The sequence below is a fragment of the Eretmochelys imbricata genome, chromosome 15, assembly GCF_965152235.1.
Source record: "Eretmochelys imbricata isolate rEreImb1 chromosome 15, rEreImb1.hap1, whole genome shotgun sequence".
Taxonomy (NCBI): domain Eukaryota; kingdom Metazoa; phylum Chordata; order Testudines; family Cheloniidae; genus Eretmochelys; species Eretmochelys imbricata.
The window spans coordinates 18,406,968-18,419,896 of NC_135586.1; the positions used below are offsets into that span (position 1 = coordinate 18,406,968).

The 12,929-nt window shown below is 44.2% G+C and overlaps 1 protein-coding gene across 8 annotated transcripts in view; it reads right to left on the minus strand.

Annotated features, from left to right (window-relative positions):
• The window catches only part of FBRSL1 (fibrosin like 1), a 740,278-nt gene that overhangs the window by 379,837 nt on the left and 347,512 nt on the right, over positions 1-12,929 (minus strand). For all 8 annotated transcript variants that reach the window (XM_077834760.1, XM_077834758.1, XM_077834761.1 and 5 more), the window contains exon 3: positions 5,971-6,072. In XM_077834760.1, coding sequence (XP_077690886.1) covers positions 5,971-6,072 — 102 coding nt within the window. The remainder of the gene's footprint in view (positions 1-5,970; positions 6,073-12,929) is intronic.

Genomic DNA, 12,929 nt, shown 5'->3' on the forward strand with positions numbered 1-12,929 from the left:
GTGAGTACATCCATTTCAGCACTGTCCCTCTCCCTCCGGGGTCAGATCAGTAGTCAATCAAGAAAACATGAAGATACTAAAAAAAATTTCAGATGCTATGCAAATTTCCATACACATCTCTGCCAACTGACGATACCTTCTGTTATTTCTGTCCTCCCACATAAGCTTTGTTAATGCATCCAATTCCTGACTTGCCCTGTCCTCTCCTAGCCATTCCTCAGCCCCACAACAGCACTTGAATGCACCTCCAAGTTAATTTGCAATTCCTCTCACTATTAAATTTCAACTAGCACTATTTATTTGTATTACAACAGCATCCAGCAGCCTCATTCAGGATTAGGACCCCGTTTTGTCAGCTGCTGTATAAATGTGAAATAAGGGAGAACATCTGCTCCAAAGAGCTTACAGTCTAAATACTGGAAGCCTAGGCTTCCAATGGAGCTCCTCCAATGCACCATCCTCCCAGGCTACACCACCTTTGCTATTCCACTGCTGAGCCCCAAAGAGCACTATCAATGCACCTTATTCCTCACCTGTAAGCACCCTTTGCTATTTCTCTTCCAAACCCCCTCTTCTATCCCGAGCTAAGACTGTGAAGTGACATGTGCCAAACTATGGGATGGTTTTGGGAAGTGGACAAATAAGGGTGGAGACCCTTTTTTGCTTCTGATGTTTGATCCTGGTCCTGGGAAGGGACTTAAGCCCTAAGCATACCCATTAGGTCGTTGGCTTGGCATACAGTATTGCACTTGCTATTACACCTGCAGCGGCTCTCATCCATTTGCCCCAGCAGTGGGCAGAGTAGCACATAGTGCAGGAACACGAAGGGGAGAAAACCAGCAAGCCTGATGGAACACAAAGAAGAGCGATACATGTGCGGTTGGAAAATCACTAGGGCTTTATTGTACTCCTCTACTGGAGAAAGGATTTCACATCTAGACTATGCAACACAAATCCAAAAACCTTTCGGGGGGGGGGGGGGGGGAGGGAGGACTCAGCATTTTCTAACACAGGGATTTCTGTTTGCTTGTTGCATTGTAAAAACATTTTCAAAGCGGGCAGCTGGGAGAAAAGAGAGAAAAAGCCCAAAATGACTTACTAGAGGGGCTTGTATTTTTGTGCACAGCCTAAAGTCAATCTCCTGCAAAAGAGAGTTTTGTTTCTAAAGTGGCCAGCACCTCTTGCAACATATTTCCTAATCAGCTAGTATTTATGGTCGATATTTTATATTTCCAATTTCCCCCTAAGGGCTCATGAGAAAGCAGCACACCTGCCAACCTTTTCAGCTGGGCCAATAATTGCCAATTTGCTCTTTGCCTTAGTATATCACTCAATTTAGCCCTTGCTGTGCCCTGCATACATCCTCATTCATCTAGGTGCCCCCATGACAATTAGAGTGTTAGCTTCAGCTAACTAGGGCAACTATTCTACCAGGGTTGGAAGACAATTATTAGTCTATTTTCCCATCTTGTGGCAACAAAATTGAGAATCCATGACAATTACATTCAGCAATTCTGTCCTCTGCTGCCTCCTCCTCTCCCTCTCCCCACCTTGCAAATATTTCAAATCATCACAGCTCCACTACCACATTCAAATGTTCCATGTTCACAGGGAGTGAGGGTTCTATTTAAATGATAATGAGGGACGATCCATTCAATTTAGCGAGGGAGAAAATCCATTAAAATGCAGGCAGTTCTTAAGCTGATGGGTCAAGAAAAAGATAAAACCTTTTTTAAAGCCATTATACAAAGGTCTGTGTGGATTTTTTACACTGTTTGGGACATCAGAAAAGATTAGGACAATTACAGAATGCGGGGAGGTGGGGGGAGCAAAACCCAAACCTCCCAGCTTTACTTGGGTCAACATAACAAGCAGCAATGGGCTTATCTGTCTCTTAGTCCTTTGGTAACTTTCAATTACCTTACTATGAAAGATAGGAAAAAATCCTGTTTTGGAAAAAAGCTGTTGACTCTGTGTTGGTTTAAAAGGAACCTGACAGGACACCAAGAACATGTGTTGCAGAGACCTTTGCTTTGTAATACATTAAAAGGGAATTTACCATTGACCATTGCAAGTACAAACAAGTATAAATTCTCATCCTTCCCCACCCCTTTAAATAAGAATTATTTGTCATGCAAACATTGGTTAAAACTTCGTTTTCCCATAACAGGCTTATCATATCGATGAGAAACCAGTCCCAACAAATCAAATCTTTGCAGTCAGAGATCAGTTCACTAGACCAAAATATACATTTTCCCCTCAATGATCTATAATAAACGGAGCTCCCAGGAACATCTGGAAAGATGCACTGTACAACACAGAGTATTACTGTTATACTACAAAGCTTTAGTGCTCTTTCCACATGGAAATTTCACTGTGCCAAAGCAGAGTGAGTGTGAGTGAGAGAAAGGGGGTGTGCACGGGTGTCTGTGTGTGTGAGTAAGAGAGAGAGACACTCAGTCAATCATTTGACTTCAGTTTCCTTTAGGGTGTAATTATTTCATGACAGATCAGGCCACCTCTTTCCTTCATGGTCCATCAGAGACTAAAGACATGCATTAATGTAAATAAAACACATCTTACTGGCACCCCATTAAATAAGTCATCTCAGGAAACAATTCATACAAAGAAACTAAGTTGCTCCTAATAGCACCTCCTAAATGCAGAACTGCACTGAAGTGAGAGAGGAGCAACCAAGGAATGTGCGTGATGGCCCTGCTGTGCCACAGTATAGCAGCCAAATCCGCTAGCACCTGCTTCATTTACTCTGGTTGTTGCCACAAGTTAATAGGGATGGAGGTGGGAGATGAAGACATTACAAAGCAGGCATCACAAGACTGTTTTGAGCCCAAACACACTGAGGAACAGCAGGACAGCTAGTTGGACTGAGCAAGCAATGGGCCAGATGCCTGAGGCAGCATGATATGTCGGCAAGAAAAAGTAACAGCACTAGGACAATTGCATTTCAGAGCCTCAATTTGTAATCCCTCCAGCGGCCCCTAAAGGGGAAGAAAATAAAACCCCTTTCCCTTTACATCTTTAGTGCACAATGGGGGTTTAATCCTCTGAGTGCCACACATAAGGGGTCAAGTCCGTTCAATTGCACACCATCCGTTTGAACGATACGCCAGGAGATGCACCTATAGAACTATATGGGATGGACAGTAGAATCCTGTTTTAATCCACACTCCTCATAGCATGCACACAAAAAATCTTGGGTCTTCTTCCCCACTTCTCTGCAAGAGTGTACCAGCAGATTGCAACAGTGCAGCCTTTGAAGGCTTACTTTTAACTGCCACTAAATAGCATTTACTACGTTGTGATGAATTGTTGTGAAAAGTAAATTAAAACTCAACTGCAATCATGAAATAACAAACTAAGGGCATTTTGTGATTCATAAACCTCGCTCTTCAAACAGTTTCATTAGTCACTAACTGGAAAAATTGCATCCTTTGTAATGGGTCGCTGGGTCATTAGAGCAACATAAGCGAGGTTCTACTGTATGCTCCTGCCCACAGGCACCATGCTGGAAGTCTCCAAGGAGCCTGGAAGAGTTGAACACCCGACTCGCACTGAATTTCCTTGGATGAATAAGTCCCTGTGAGGAGCCTACAGAGTTAGACATTCGATGAAGCTCAAGTTCTTTAGGCTCTCATGCTGTAACACTGTGGGCTGGGGCAGAGGGTTGGGTGAGGGAGTGTGTGTGAAGGCTCTGGCTGGGGGTGCGGGCTCTGAGGTGGGGCAGGGTCAGGGATGAGGAGTTTGGCAGGGTGCCCCCAGCTGGGGCCAGAAAGGAGGACTCCCCCCAGCCCTCCCATCCCCGGCAGCACGCTCACCTCGCACCACTGTCACTGCACATGCTCCTAGGACCCCTCTCAAGTCCAGGAAGCCCCCTTGCCTCCCCTGTGGTGGGTGCATGGGGGGGGGGGGGGCTGCCAACACCTCTTACCCTGCTGCTGCTCCTCACTGTAGCCTCACTGGGGGTGGGGGATGGGGATGCCCCTTGCCCAGCATGGGGCAGGAGCAGTGACTGCAGGTGGGGGGCCCCCTGTACTGGTGGAGGGTCCTGCTGGAAAAGGGAAGGGTCCATCCATCTGAGGCGGAAGGGCAGGGTCAGGCTCAGCCTGCCCTGGTACTAGTGGTTGCGGGGGCTAGGACCCTGCGGCGGCAGTTGATGCCGGGAGCTGGCAGAGAGGTGAGCGCAGCATGGAACTGCAAGGTGCAGCCACCCAGGGCACAGGCAGGGATGCTCGGGGGAGGCATGCGGGGACGGCAGGCAGGGCCAGGGGAGAAACCCGGCCCTGAACATTGGTGGAGCCAGGCCCCCAGACCCTGAATATTGCTGGAGCTTCGGCACCATGGGCCCATATAACTCATCTCCCCTGGTGGTGGGTGTGGAGAGAAAATAGCTCTCTCCCCACCTACAACGTTACAGGCTCCTCCAAGAACCTGTGAGACTGGCTAACCAGTTGCCATCTAAATACTTTGACCTAAACTACTGAAATCAATTGGTAGGTCTGAATCTTTTTTTTTTCTTTCCCCCAGCTGTATTAAGCAGCATCAGTGTTACCAGCTGCCTCAGATCACATACTTGTCAAGAGTGACTAGAGGTTGAGAATTATAAAAAAAAAGAAAGACTATTACTGTCCAAACACACAGTCAAAAACACATAAACACACACACACACGATTATTTTCCCCTAAGGGATTTTTTCCCCCTTTTTCTTCTCCAGTGTGTGCAGATTCTTTATTCTAGAAGCAAATCACAGAAACAGTGATTTTTTTTTCCTTCCTCTCACTATGTAGGCTGTTTACAGCACCCCATTCACACTCAAAACATGTAGAGAGAATTTTCCCCCCTCACATTTCCCTGTCAGAGCTGTCAAGCCGAATCCCGCTTTAATCTGCCAGAAGCACTTTTCTGCTGACATTTTTAATAAATACTTTCAGCTTTTAAACACATTTGTGGGAGCCATTTTTCCCCTCTTCCTCCCCCCCCCCACCTTCTTCTCCTGTAGAATAGGCTCTGAAAGACTTAATGGCAAATACATTACACTTATCAAAGGCTTTTTTCCCCCTCCTTCCTTTTGCATCCTGAAGCAGAGGTAGTGTTTTCAATTTTAAAGCTAAATTAACTGTCCAATTGAATTTGGCTGGTGTGAGCCATTTTCTGTGACAGGTTTTAGTTATGAAGCATATTTTACATTAATAGAACTCAACATGAAAACCGCTCGCTCTGGGATTTCTGTGGCTTGCCATTGAAATGTTAAATTTAATATTTCAGACATGCTTGTGCCAGCGTTTGATTATTGTTCTTCATTTAAATCTCTCCTAACGGGAAAGGTCCTAATTAGTAAAAAATCATGTTTTAATGAAGGCGAAATGCTAATTGCTAACACAAAAAGCCTTCACATAAAATTATCCCAGCACTGCCATTGATTTCTTGGTGACTCAAAAGCCCATTTGTGTGTTTACACACGAAGGCACCATTTACTTTTGTTTTATCATAACATTTCACTCAAAGTAGAGTTGAGTTTCCTAAGAGAAAGGCAGCTCTCCACCACCACTCAAAAAATGCTCCTCATCTCTCAGAGGCAGGAAGCATAACAATAGGTGAGCCAGCTTTGCCTCCACCATAATTCTGTGCAGAAACTAAAAACAAAAGCATCTGTAAAAAGCTTTTTACACAACTTTTTTCTTTAAAAAAATCTCAAGCCATCTTTCCCCTTAGGAATAACAATTCCATTTTGTTTTCCCATCTCTGATCTTTCACTTATCATATTATTTGCACCATGATTATAGTGTTTGCAAGGCAGCTCAACCACTTATGCCATAACACTCAATCATGACATAAAAAAAAGTTATTACACAGTGACCTCTGGATGCCAACATTTGTTCAGCGAGATTTATGAAAAGCCATGTCAGCAGTGGGAATTGCTGCAATGAAGCGGCGCTTGATTCTGGTACTTACATCACTGAGACGGTCCCTCGAGCTGCTCCGCTGAGAGCTTGTGGCCTCCCTGATGCTGTCTTCTTCGCTATTTCTGCCACTTCTGCTTGCAGGAACCTTCATCTAGAGGGAGCAACGAAAAACAAACAGAGGATTTTCAGGCACTGCTGCATCACCTGTTCCTGAGGTCACCAAAAGCAGTTTCCCAAATGTGTTCAAACCTATAATTTCACTGCAATGTGGAGAAGATGCTCTTGAGTTCATGAGACTTTTCCAAAGAGTGCCTTACCCACTTGTTTCTGCATCCCTTTTTGTTAACATTCAATGAATAGGTGAATTTAGCACTCATGGAAGTGGGACAGGCTGAGCCAAGTAGCTATGACCAGGAAGACAATAGGCAAATTTCCCTCACAATCTACTACTAATGCATCTCAGTTCAGACCTGAACCACTTCAGTATTGAAAATACTCCTAACTGTGAGGAATTAATAATACACACATGTTGAAGGCTCCCATCCCCATACTGAGCTACCATTGCTTGTTTAGAAGCACATCAGGGGTCTCAAAGAAAAGAAACAAAGCTCCCCTCCCCTCCCTAATAGAGTGAAACTGCTTGTTTATGTGGAATCAAATTTACTGTGTCAGATATTACTGTGGAGTCTCCAGCCAGTATGCAGTAACATTATGTAATAATAAAAGAAGTCATAGTTCTGTACTGAGACAGAGCAACTCATTCCTCGACAAGCTACCAGCAACTCATTCCTCGACAAGCTACCATCACCTCAAAAGCTTCAATGTAATTTTCCTGACTATGTGTGTATTTACCCCTCTGAGACAGGGAAATGCTTTTATCCTCATTTTACAGACCAACAACTGAGTCACAGAGAGGCTTATGGGCCAGATATTTAAAGGTATTTAGACACCTAACAGGATTTTCAAAAGCATCTAGACACCTAAACTGCCTAGATTTCATGCCTAGATACTTTTGAAAATCACACTAGGACCCTAAATGCCTCTTAAGGATGTCTGGCAGAGCAGGAAATTGAACATAGGTCTCCTAAATCCTACATTAGTTCCCTAGCCACTGGACTATCCTTCCACCTTTTCACTTATGGTCTTGCCTACATTTGAACCCAGGACAGTAAGTAAAAGGGATAACGTCTCAAATCACAGCAATAACAGCGCTTCATTCTGCAAAAACTGTAAAAGGGGAGGGGAGGAAAGGGGGAGGAAGAACAGAACTGAAATGTCATTCACTGCCACATTCCTGAGATCATCTACTAACAAATTATTCTGTTAATTTCCTTGTGAAATACCGGGTGGAAGGAAGTGTTTAATTTATTAATAGGTTCTATTCATATCAGTCTGCTTCTATTTAAAATGTTGATTTGTACAAATTGGTACTTTTAATGGCAATAAAATTCCCTTGTTTCCCTGGTTGCAATTTCATTGCATAATCTGCAATTCAGTGGCCAGAGATATTTCCTGGTGGTTCCAGCATATGTTAACACCCGCTGAGGGCACTGTCACTCCATGCCCATGGAGACGGCGCCCTTTAGTATAACACTGAGGTGCTTCAGTGCACACACTCAACAGTGAAATGCTCTAGTACATACCGTACAGAGCCCCCATTCAACACTTGGGACTGCAGCAGTTAAAACGCCTCGGTTTCTTCCCAGTGAATGTGCAGGGCATTATTCGCAGACTGAGGCCAACTACTGAGCTAGTCTGGAGAATATAATACCGCTTAGCTCCAGAGAGGGTGCTGTTCCGGGCTGAGATTACAGCACATCTGGACATGTCCAAAGGGGTGGAGGGTAGGTTGTAGAGGAGGAGGGGAGAGAGAGAAAGAGACAGTAAAAGAGCGTCCACCATTCCCAATGTTACTAATTCCTTAATCTCAAACTCAAATATTCACCAGAAACACGTAACAAGAAGAAAACCTCACAAGTTCAAGGTCTCACCCAATCTGTTACCGAAGTGAACCCAATCTTTCTTGAACAGTAGCATGCCCCCCCCCCCCCCCCCCCCCCCGTTCCCTCACCTGACCTGTTTCCCTTTAATAAACTTTGGAGGAAAGAAACTACACCTACACACAGGAACAAATTGAGACAATTTGACCTGACAAGGTCTCGCACGGGCAAACAAATTAGAAGCATCACTGCTGCCATTAACCTTTCCGAGTAAATATCAATTATTAAACTTGCTGTACTACCTCTGTCCCCCGTTTGCTGCTGTGAATTAAGAGGGTCATCAGCCTTTTTGACAGATCTTGTTCATTTACACCTGCTGCCTGCCAGCAGGGGAGCCCACACACCAGCAGCCTGAGTGCTGAGCCAAGCTGCTTTAATTCATCAGTAATTACCCTAATGAGCCACATGCAGGACTGAACTAGGAGGACAAGGAGTTCTGCTAAATGGATGCATCAGTTTCATGGGCACTTTTTGCAGATCTGGAGATTAGTGAACTGGTCAAAACCTTGTTTCTTGAAGTTGCTCCTGGCTTGACTGCTTGATTTTTAATTAGTTTCTCTAGATGTTGCTGTTTCAGCTATAAAAATTCCCTCTGGCTGTATCCTTGAGTTGAGTCTTACTTTGCATACTGACATCCCTTTTCCATCCCTTTGAATGGTCCTAGCCCTAGGAGACCATGAAATCTTTGCACAAAAGCCCTAAATGTAACAAAGCCAGAGGATGCACACTTTCCCCGTTTTGTTGCTTCACAATGGGTCTTCAGCAGGATTTGAACCTGGATTTTCCACAGTGTAGCACAGACTTGCGCCATTTGGTCACAGGAAGTAATTTAGGCTATGTCTACACAGCACACTTTACAGCGCTGCAGCTGTAAGATGCACTGTGTAGTCGCTCTTTATCACCAGGAGCGAGCTCTCCCAGCAACAAAACAAAACCACCCCTAATAGGGTGACCCCATGTCCTGATTTTATTTTTGGGGCTTTTTCCTATATAGGCTCCTATTACCCCTCCACCCCCACCCTGATTTTTCACAGTTGCTGTCCGGTCACCACCCAAAAGAGGGGTGGTGGCGTAGAGCTGTCTACACTGGCACTTTTCAGAGCTAAAAGTTTCGTCGCTCAGAGGTGTGGTTTGAGCAACAAAAGTTTTAGCGCTGAAAGTGCCAGTGTAAACACAGCCTTAGTTGACAGGCAGCAATAGTAAGCTGCTGTGCCCTAGTGCAATGATTCTCAACCAGGGGTCCAGGGCCCCCTGGGGAGCCACAAGCAGGTTTCAGGGGGGACGCCAAGCAGGGCCAGTGTTAGACTCACTGGGGCCCAGGGCAGAAAGCTGAAGTCCCACTGCATGGGGCTGAACCGCGGGGCCCTGAGCCCCGCCACCTGGGACTGAAGTCGAAGCCTGAGCAACTTAGCTTCCTGGGGGCCCCCTGTGGCAGGGGCCCCCAGGCAATTGCAATGCTTGCCACTCCGTAACCTGCAGAGAATTAGTAGGTGTGCCACAGGAGAACTGTGGAGTTCTTTTATAGCCTGTTGGGGGGGCGGGGAGGGGGCTCAGAAAGAAAAGGATTGAGAAGCCCTGCCCAAGTGGAGCATCCAACAGTGCCACTGTTTTACACAGACACTACCCTAACATCGACCACTTTATGTATTTTTAAAGTGTGAACAAAACCAGAGTCTAGAAGTTCAGGATAACTTATGCCTGGAAAACTTGAAAATTTCATTTCCACCTGAAAATACTGTGCTTACTACTGTTACAGGAAGGCCTTAGAATTATTAGAAACAAGAGAATAAAGGGAAAAAAAACCTATTTTTTCAGTTTGTTGATTTGGTGAATTTGACAGCGCTTTAGATGGCCCTTTTTTCCGTTTTGCTGATTGCGCACGCCTCCTCCAGGCCCTGCAATATGGTGTTTCCAGGAAAAGTAGCCACAAAGCTGAAAGAGAAAGTAAAGAAGTAGCAGGCAGCAGTGTACCAGGGCCAGGTTTGAGTCTATTTGATAGTGTTGATCTTGGGTCTGCCCCAAACACCATTCTAAGCATCAGGGGAGCAGGAAACAAAAACTAAAAAAACTGAAAACAAACATCAAGTAGTAATCTTGAAAGAGAGCTCTTTTAGGACATTCCCTTTTGTTTTGGTCAGTCAATTAAAAAAATTCAGGTTGACAATGTCCCTTTAGGAAAGTTAAACCAAAACAGAGCAGCAATACAAACAAGGGGGAGACTTACAAGGTTTGATAATTAGACTTGGCAAAAATTGTGGTTTTTTATACTTTTGATGGATAACCACGCTTATTTTTCAGCATTTTTTTTTTTAGATTTTTACTGATTGCAAATGTTCACAGTTATACAAAATTATGGGTTCTAAGCATTTTTTTATTTTTATCTATTTAAATTTCACAGTTGTAGAAATTATGGGGGCGGGTCAGATAGTTATTTAATTACAGTAGTTGCTGAGATTCAACAAGCTAAAAAGCTTTATAACACAAATTGTCAATACCACATGTCAAAATATAAGAATAAAAATTGTGAAATCAAACTCCATTAAGTTCCGAAGAAGCATTTTCTGACTTTGCCAACCTGTACGTTTCAATCATTATTGATAGAAATATTTTTCCATCTGTTTTTGTGAGTATGGCGAAACTAACGTTTACCAACATCAATCAATACAATTCTAATCCTTCCAAGCATATTGAAAATTTACCTCTTCCGAGGGCCAAATTTCACCCTCATCTAGGTCCCAAATCAACAATGTGTTTAAGTCCATCCATATTTAACAAAACTCTTAAGTACACATTTAATGCTTTGCTTAATCAGGGCGTGAATACTACTGAAGGTTTGTGTGAAGGCAGAATTTGTCTCCACCACTGCTTAGAACCCAATGTTACTCAGAACATGCACAAATGCTGCCTTCTCCTTGACACACGACCCATCAAAGAACATGCACATTATGGTGCAAAGCTGGCAGTTAGTGGTCCCGGACATCTCTATAGTTCATTGCAATTCTCACCATCAACCAAAGGCCCAGCTTTCAGAATATGAGGAATCCCGAACAGCCATTTCTGCTTAGGGGCTGGTTTGGCAGGAGAAAGAGCATGTGTGGGTGTGGGTGGGCAGGGGGTGTGGATAGGTATGAAAGGCCACAATCAGTCGGCATGCTCCAGGTGCTCATGGACAATCCCAAACCACATTCAGAGCCAAGAATTATGAATCTCATGCCATTGGACAACATGTAGCATGATTAAATACCATAACTCATTCCAGCGATAACTTCAGCTCTCATTATATTCCAGTTCTGTTTTTCTCTAGTGCACCTGCCTTCGTCCCCCGCCCTTCCCCTTGCCTCTTTTTCCTGAGGGGGAAAGATGTGCGTGGACAGAATGGGGTCTTCCCTCTACAAAAGGGCTTTTTTCTTTATCACTGTGCTAGCTCCCAGACCCTGCTTTTTAATCATAATAGATCACTCCACTCTCCATTTACTTACGCTTTTCCGATGTCATAGAAAAGCCCATTTTAATTTGGTGCCCCTATTTTCAAATCACAGGCACGTTGCCCCTGCTCGTTATTAATAAATACATTCGATTTATCAAAAGCTCCGTTTGAGTGCCATGGGGAGCCTGGGGCAAAAGGAGACAAATTCTTTTCTTAAGTTGTTCTGAAAGGTGCTGGGCTTTCCGACCCTCACCCCCATTAACCTAGCAAAGCTAGTTCGCTCCTACTGGGAGCTCCATGGCTTGCACAGCGGCAAACTCGGACTGATCTTGTGCCATCTCAATATATTTGTTCATTATCTTGCACGCACACAGAAGCATTTGGAAATGTACTCGGGGCACAGGCCAAATTGAATCATCTGCCTTCATTTTCCACACGATCTGAAGCTACAGCTGCTACAACAGGCTGTGGGATTTTTTTCCCATTCCCTAACACTTTTTTATCTCTCTTAAAGCCACAGCCGTCTGGTTTTTAACTCCTTGTCATTTTTGGTTTTGTGAGAAGGTGTTTTTTTCTTTTTCTTTTTTTTTAGAAAGGTTTCTGCAGACACAGTCTCTAATTTTACTGAGGCTTGATTTGGGGGCTGCATCATGGAAGCAGTAGAGAAAGCAATGCCCTTGAGGGAACAACATAATTAATATTCATCTTCTATGGTGGCTCAGATGGATCTATTAATCCATTAATCCTCTTGCCTCTGTTACTGGGCAAGAACCTGGTAGAGATGGCAGCTGCCCATCCTGTGTACTGACTGTGAGCACTTAGATAAACTGGGAAACAGAAAAAGGGGGTGTCTTTTGGTCCTGTTCGCACAGCACAGTAGGATCCTGGTGGTCCATGTCCGGGGCTCTTTGGTGCCAGGATAATACAAACAAACAATACTGAACATGCTCGCTTCCAAATCCAAACAAGAATGACAGACGGCGCTCCACATGGTGTTCCACAAAGGTAACCTGAGGGAATAGTTTGATTGCTTTAAAAGCTCTGACAAATCAGCTTTTGAGTTGTGTTGTGTGAAGGGACGAATCAACTATAGCCAACAAAATTCAGATGAACTCCATTTTCCTTCCAATTTATCGGCAAAAATTAAGTCGGCAGAGGCAGCTCAAAGAAAAGCAGATACTTTTCTCCTGAATTAACCCCAACATGAAAAATTTGGAGCCAAGCTTCTGGATCTGGAGTTCTGGGGGCAGACCTATCTCTACAGTTCACATATCTATGCCATACTGCCGGTGAATGGATTCGGCGTATAATGGACAGCCTTATAAACTAGCTTGCCAAGAGATCTACTTCAGTGTTTCTTGAGTGGCAGTCCAGAGACTAAGCATTCCTTGCAGTTATGTTTCATATTGCCAGAGATTATGTCTAACCTGAGGCTATCAGAGCTGGTAAGAATGTCTATTCCTTCCAAACACTTATTGAAATTGGAAAGTCCCTATTTCAAGGTCTGTCCCCTTCCCAACACACACACACACATTTATCAAACTCCGAAGGACAATGATATCTAAGGGCTTGTTGACATTG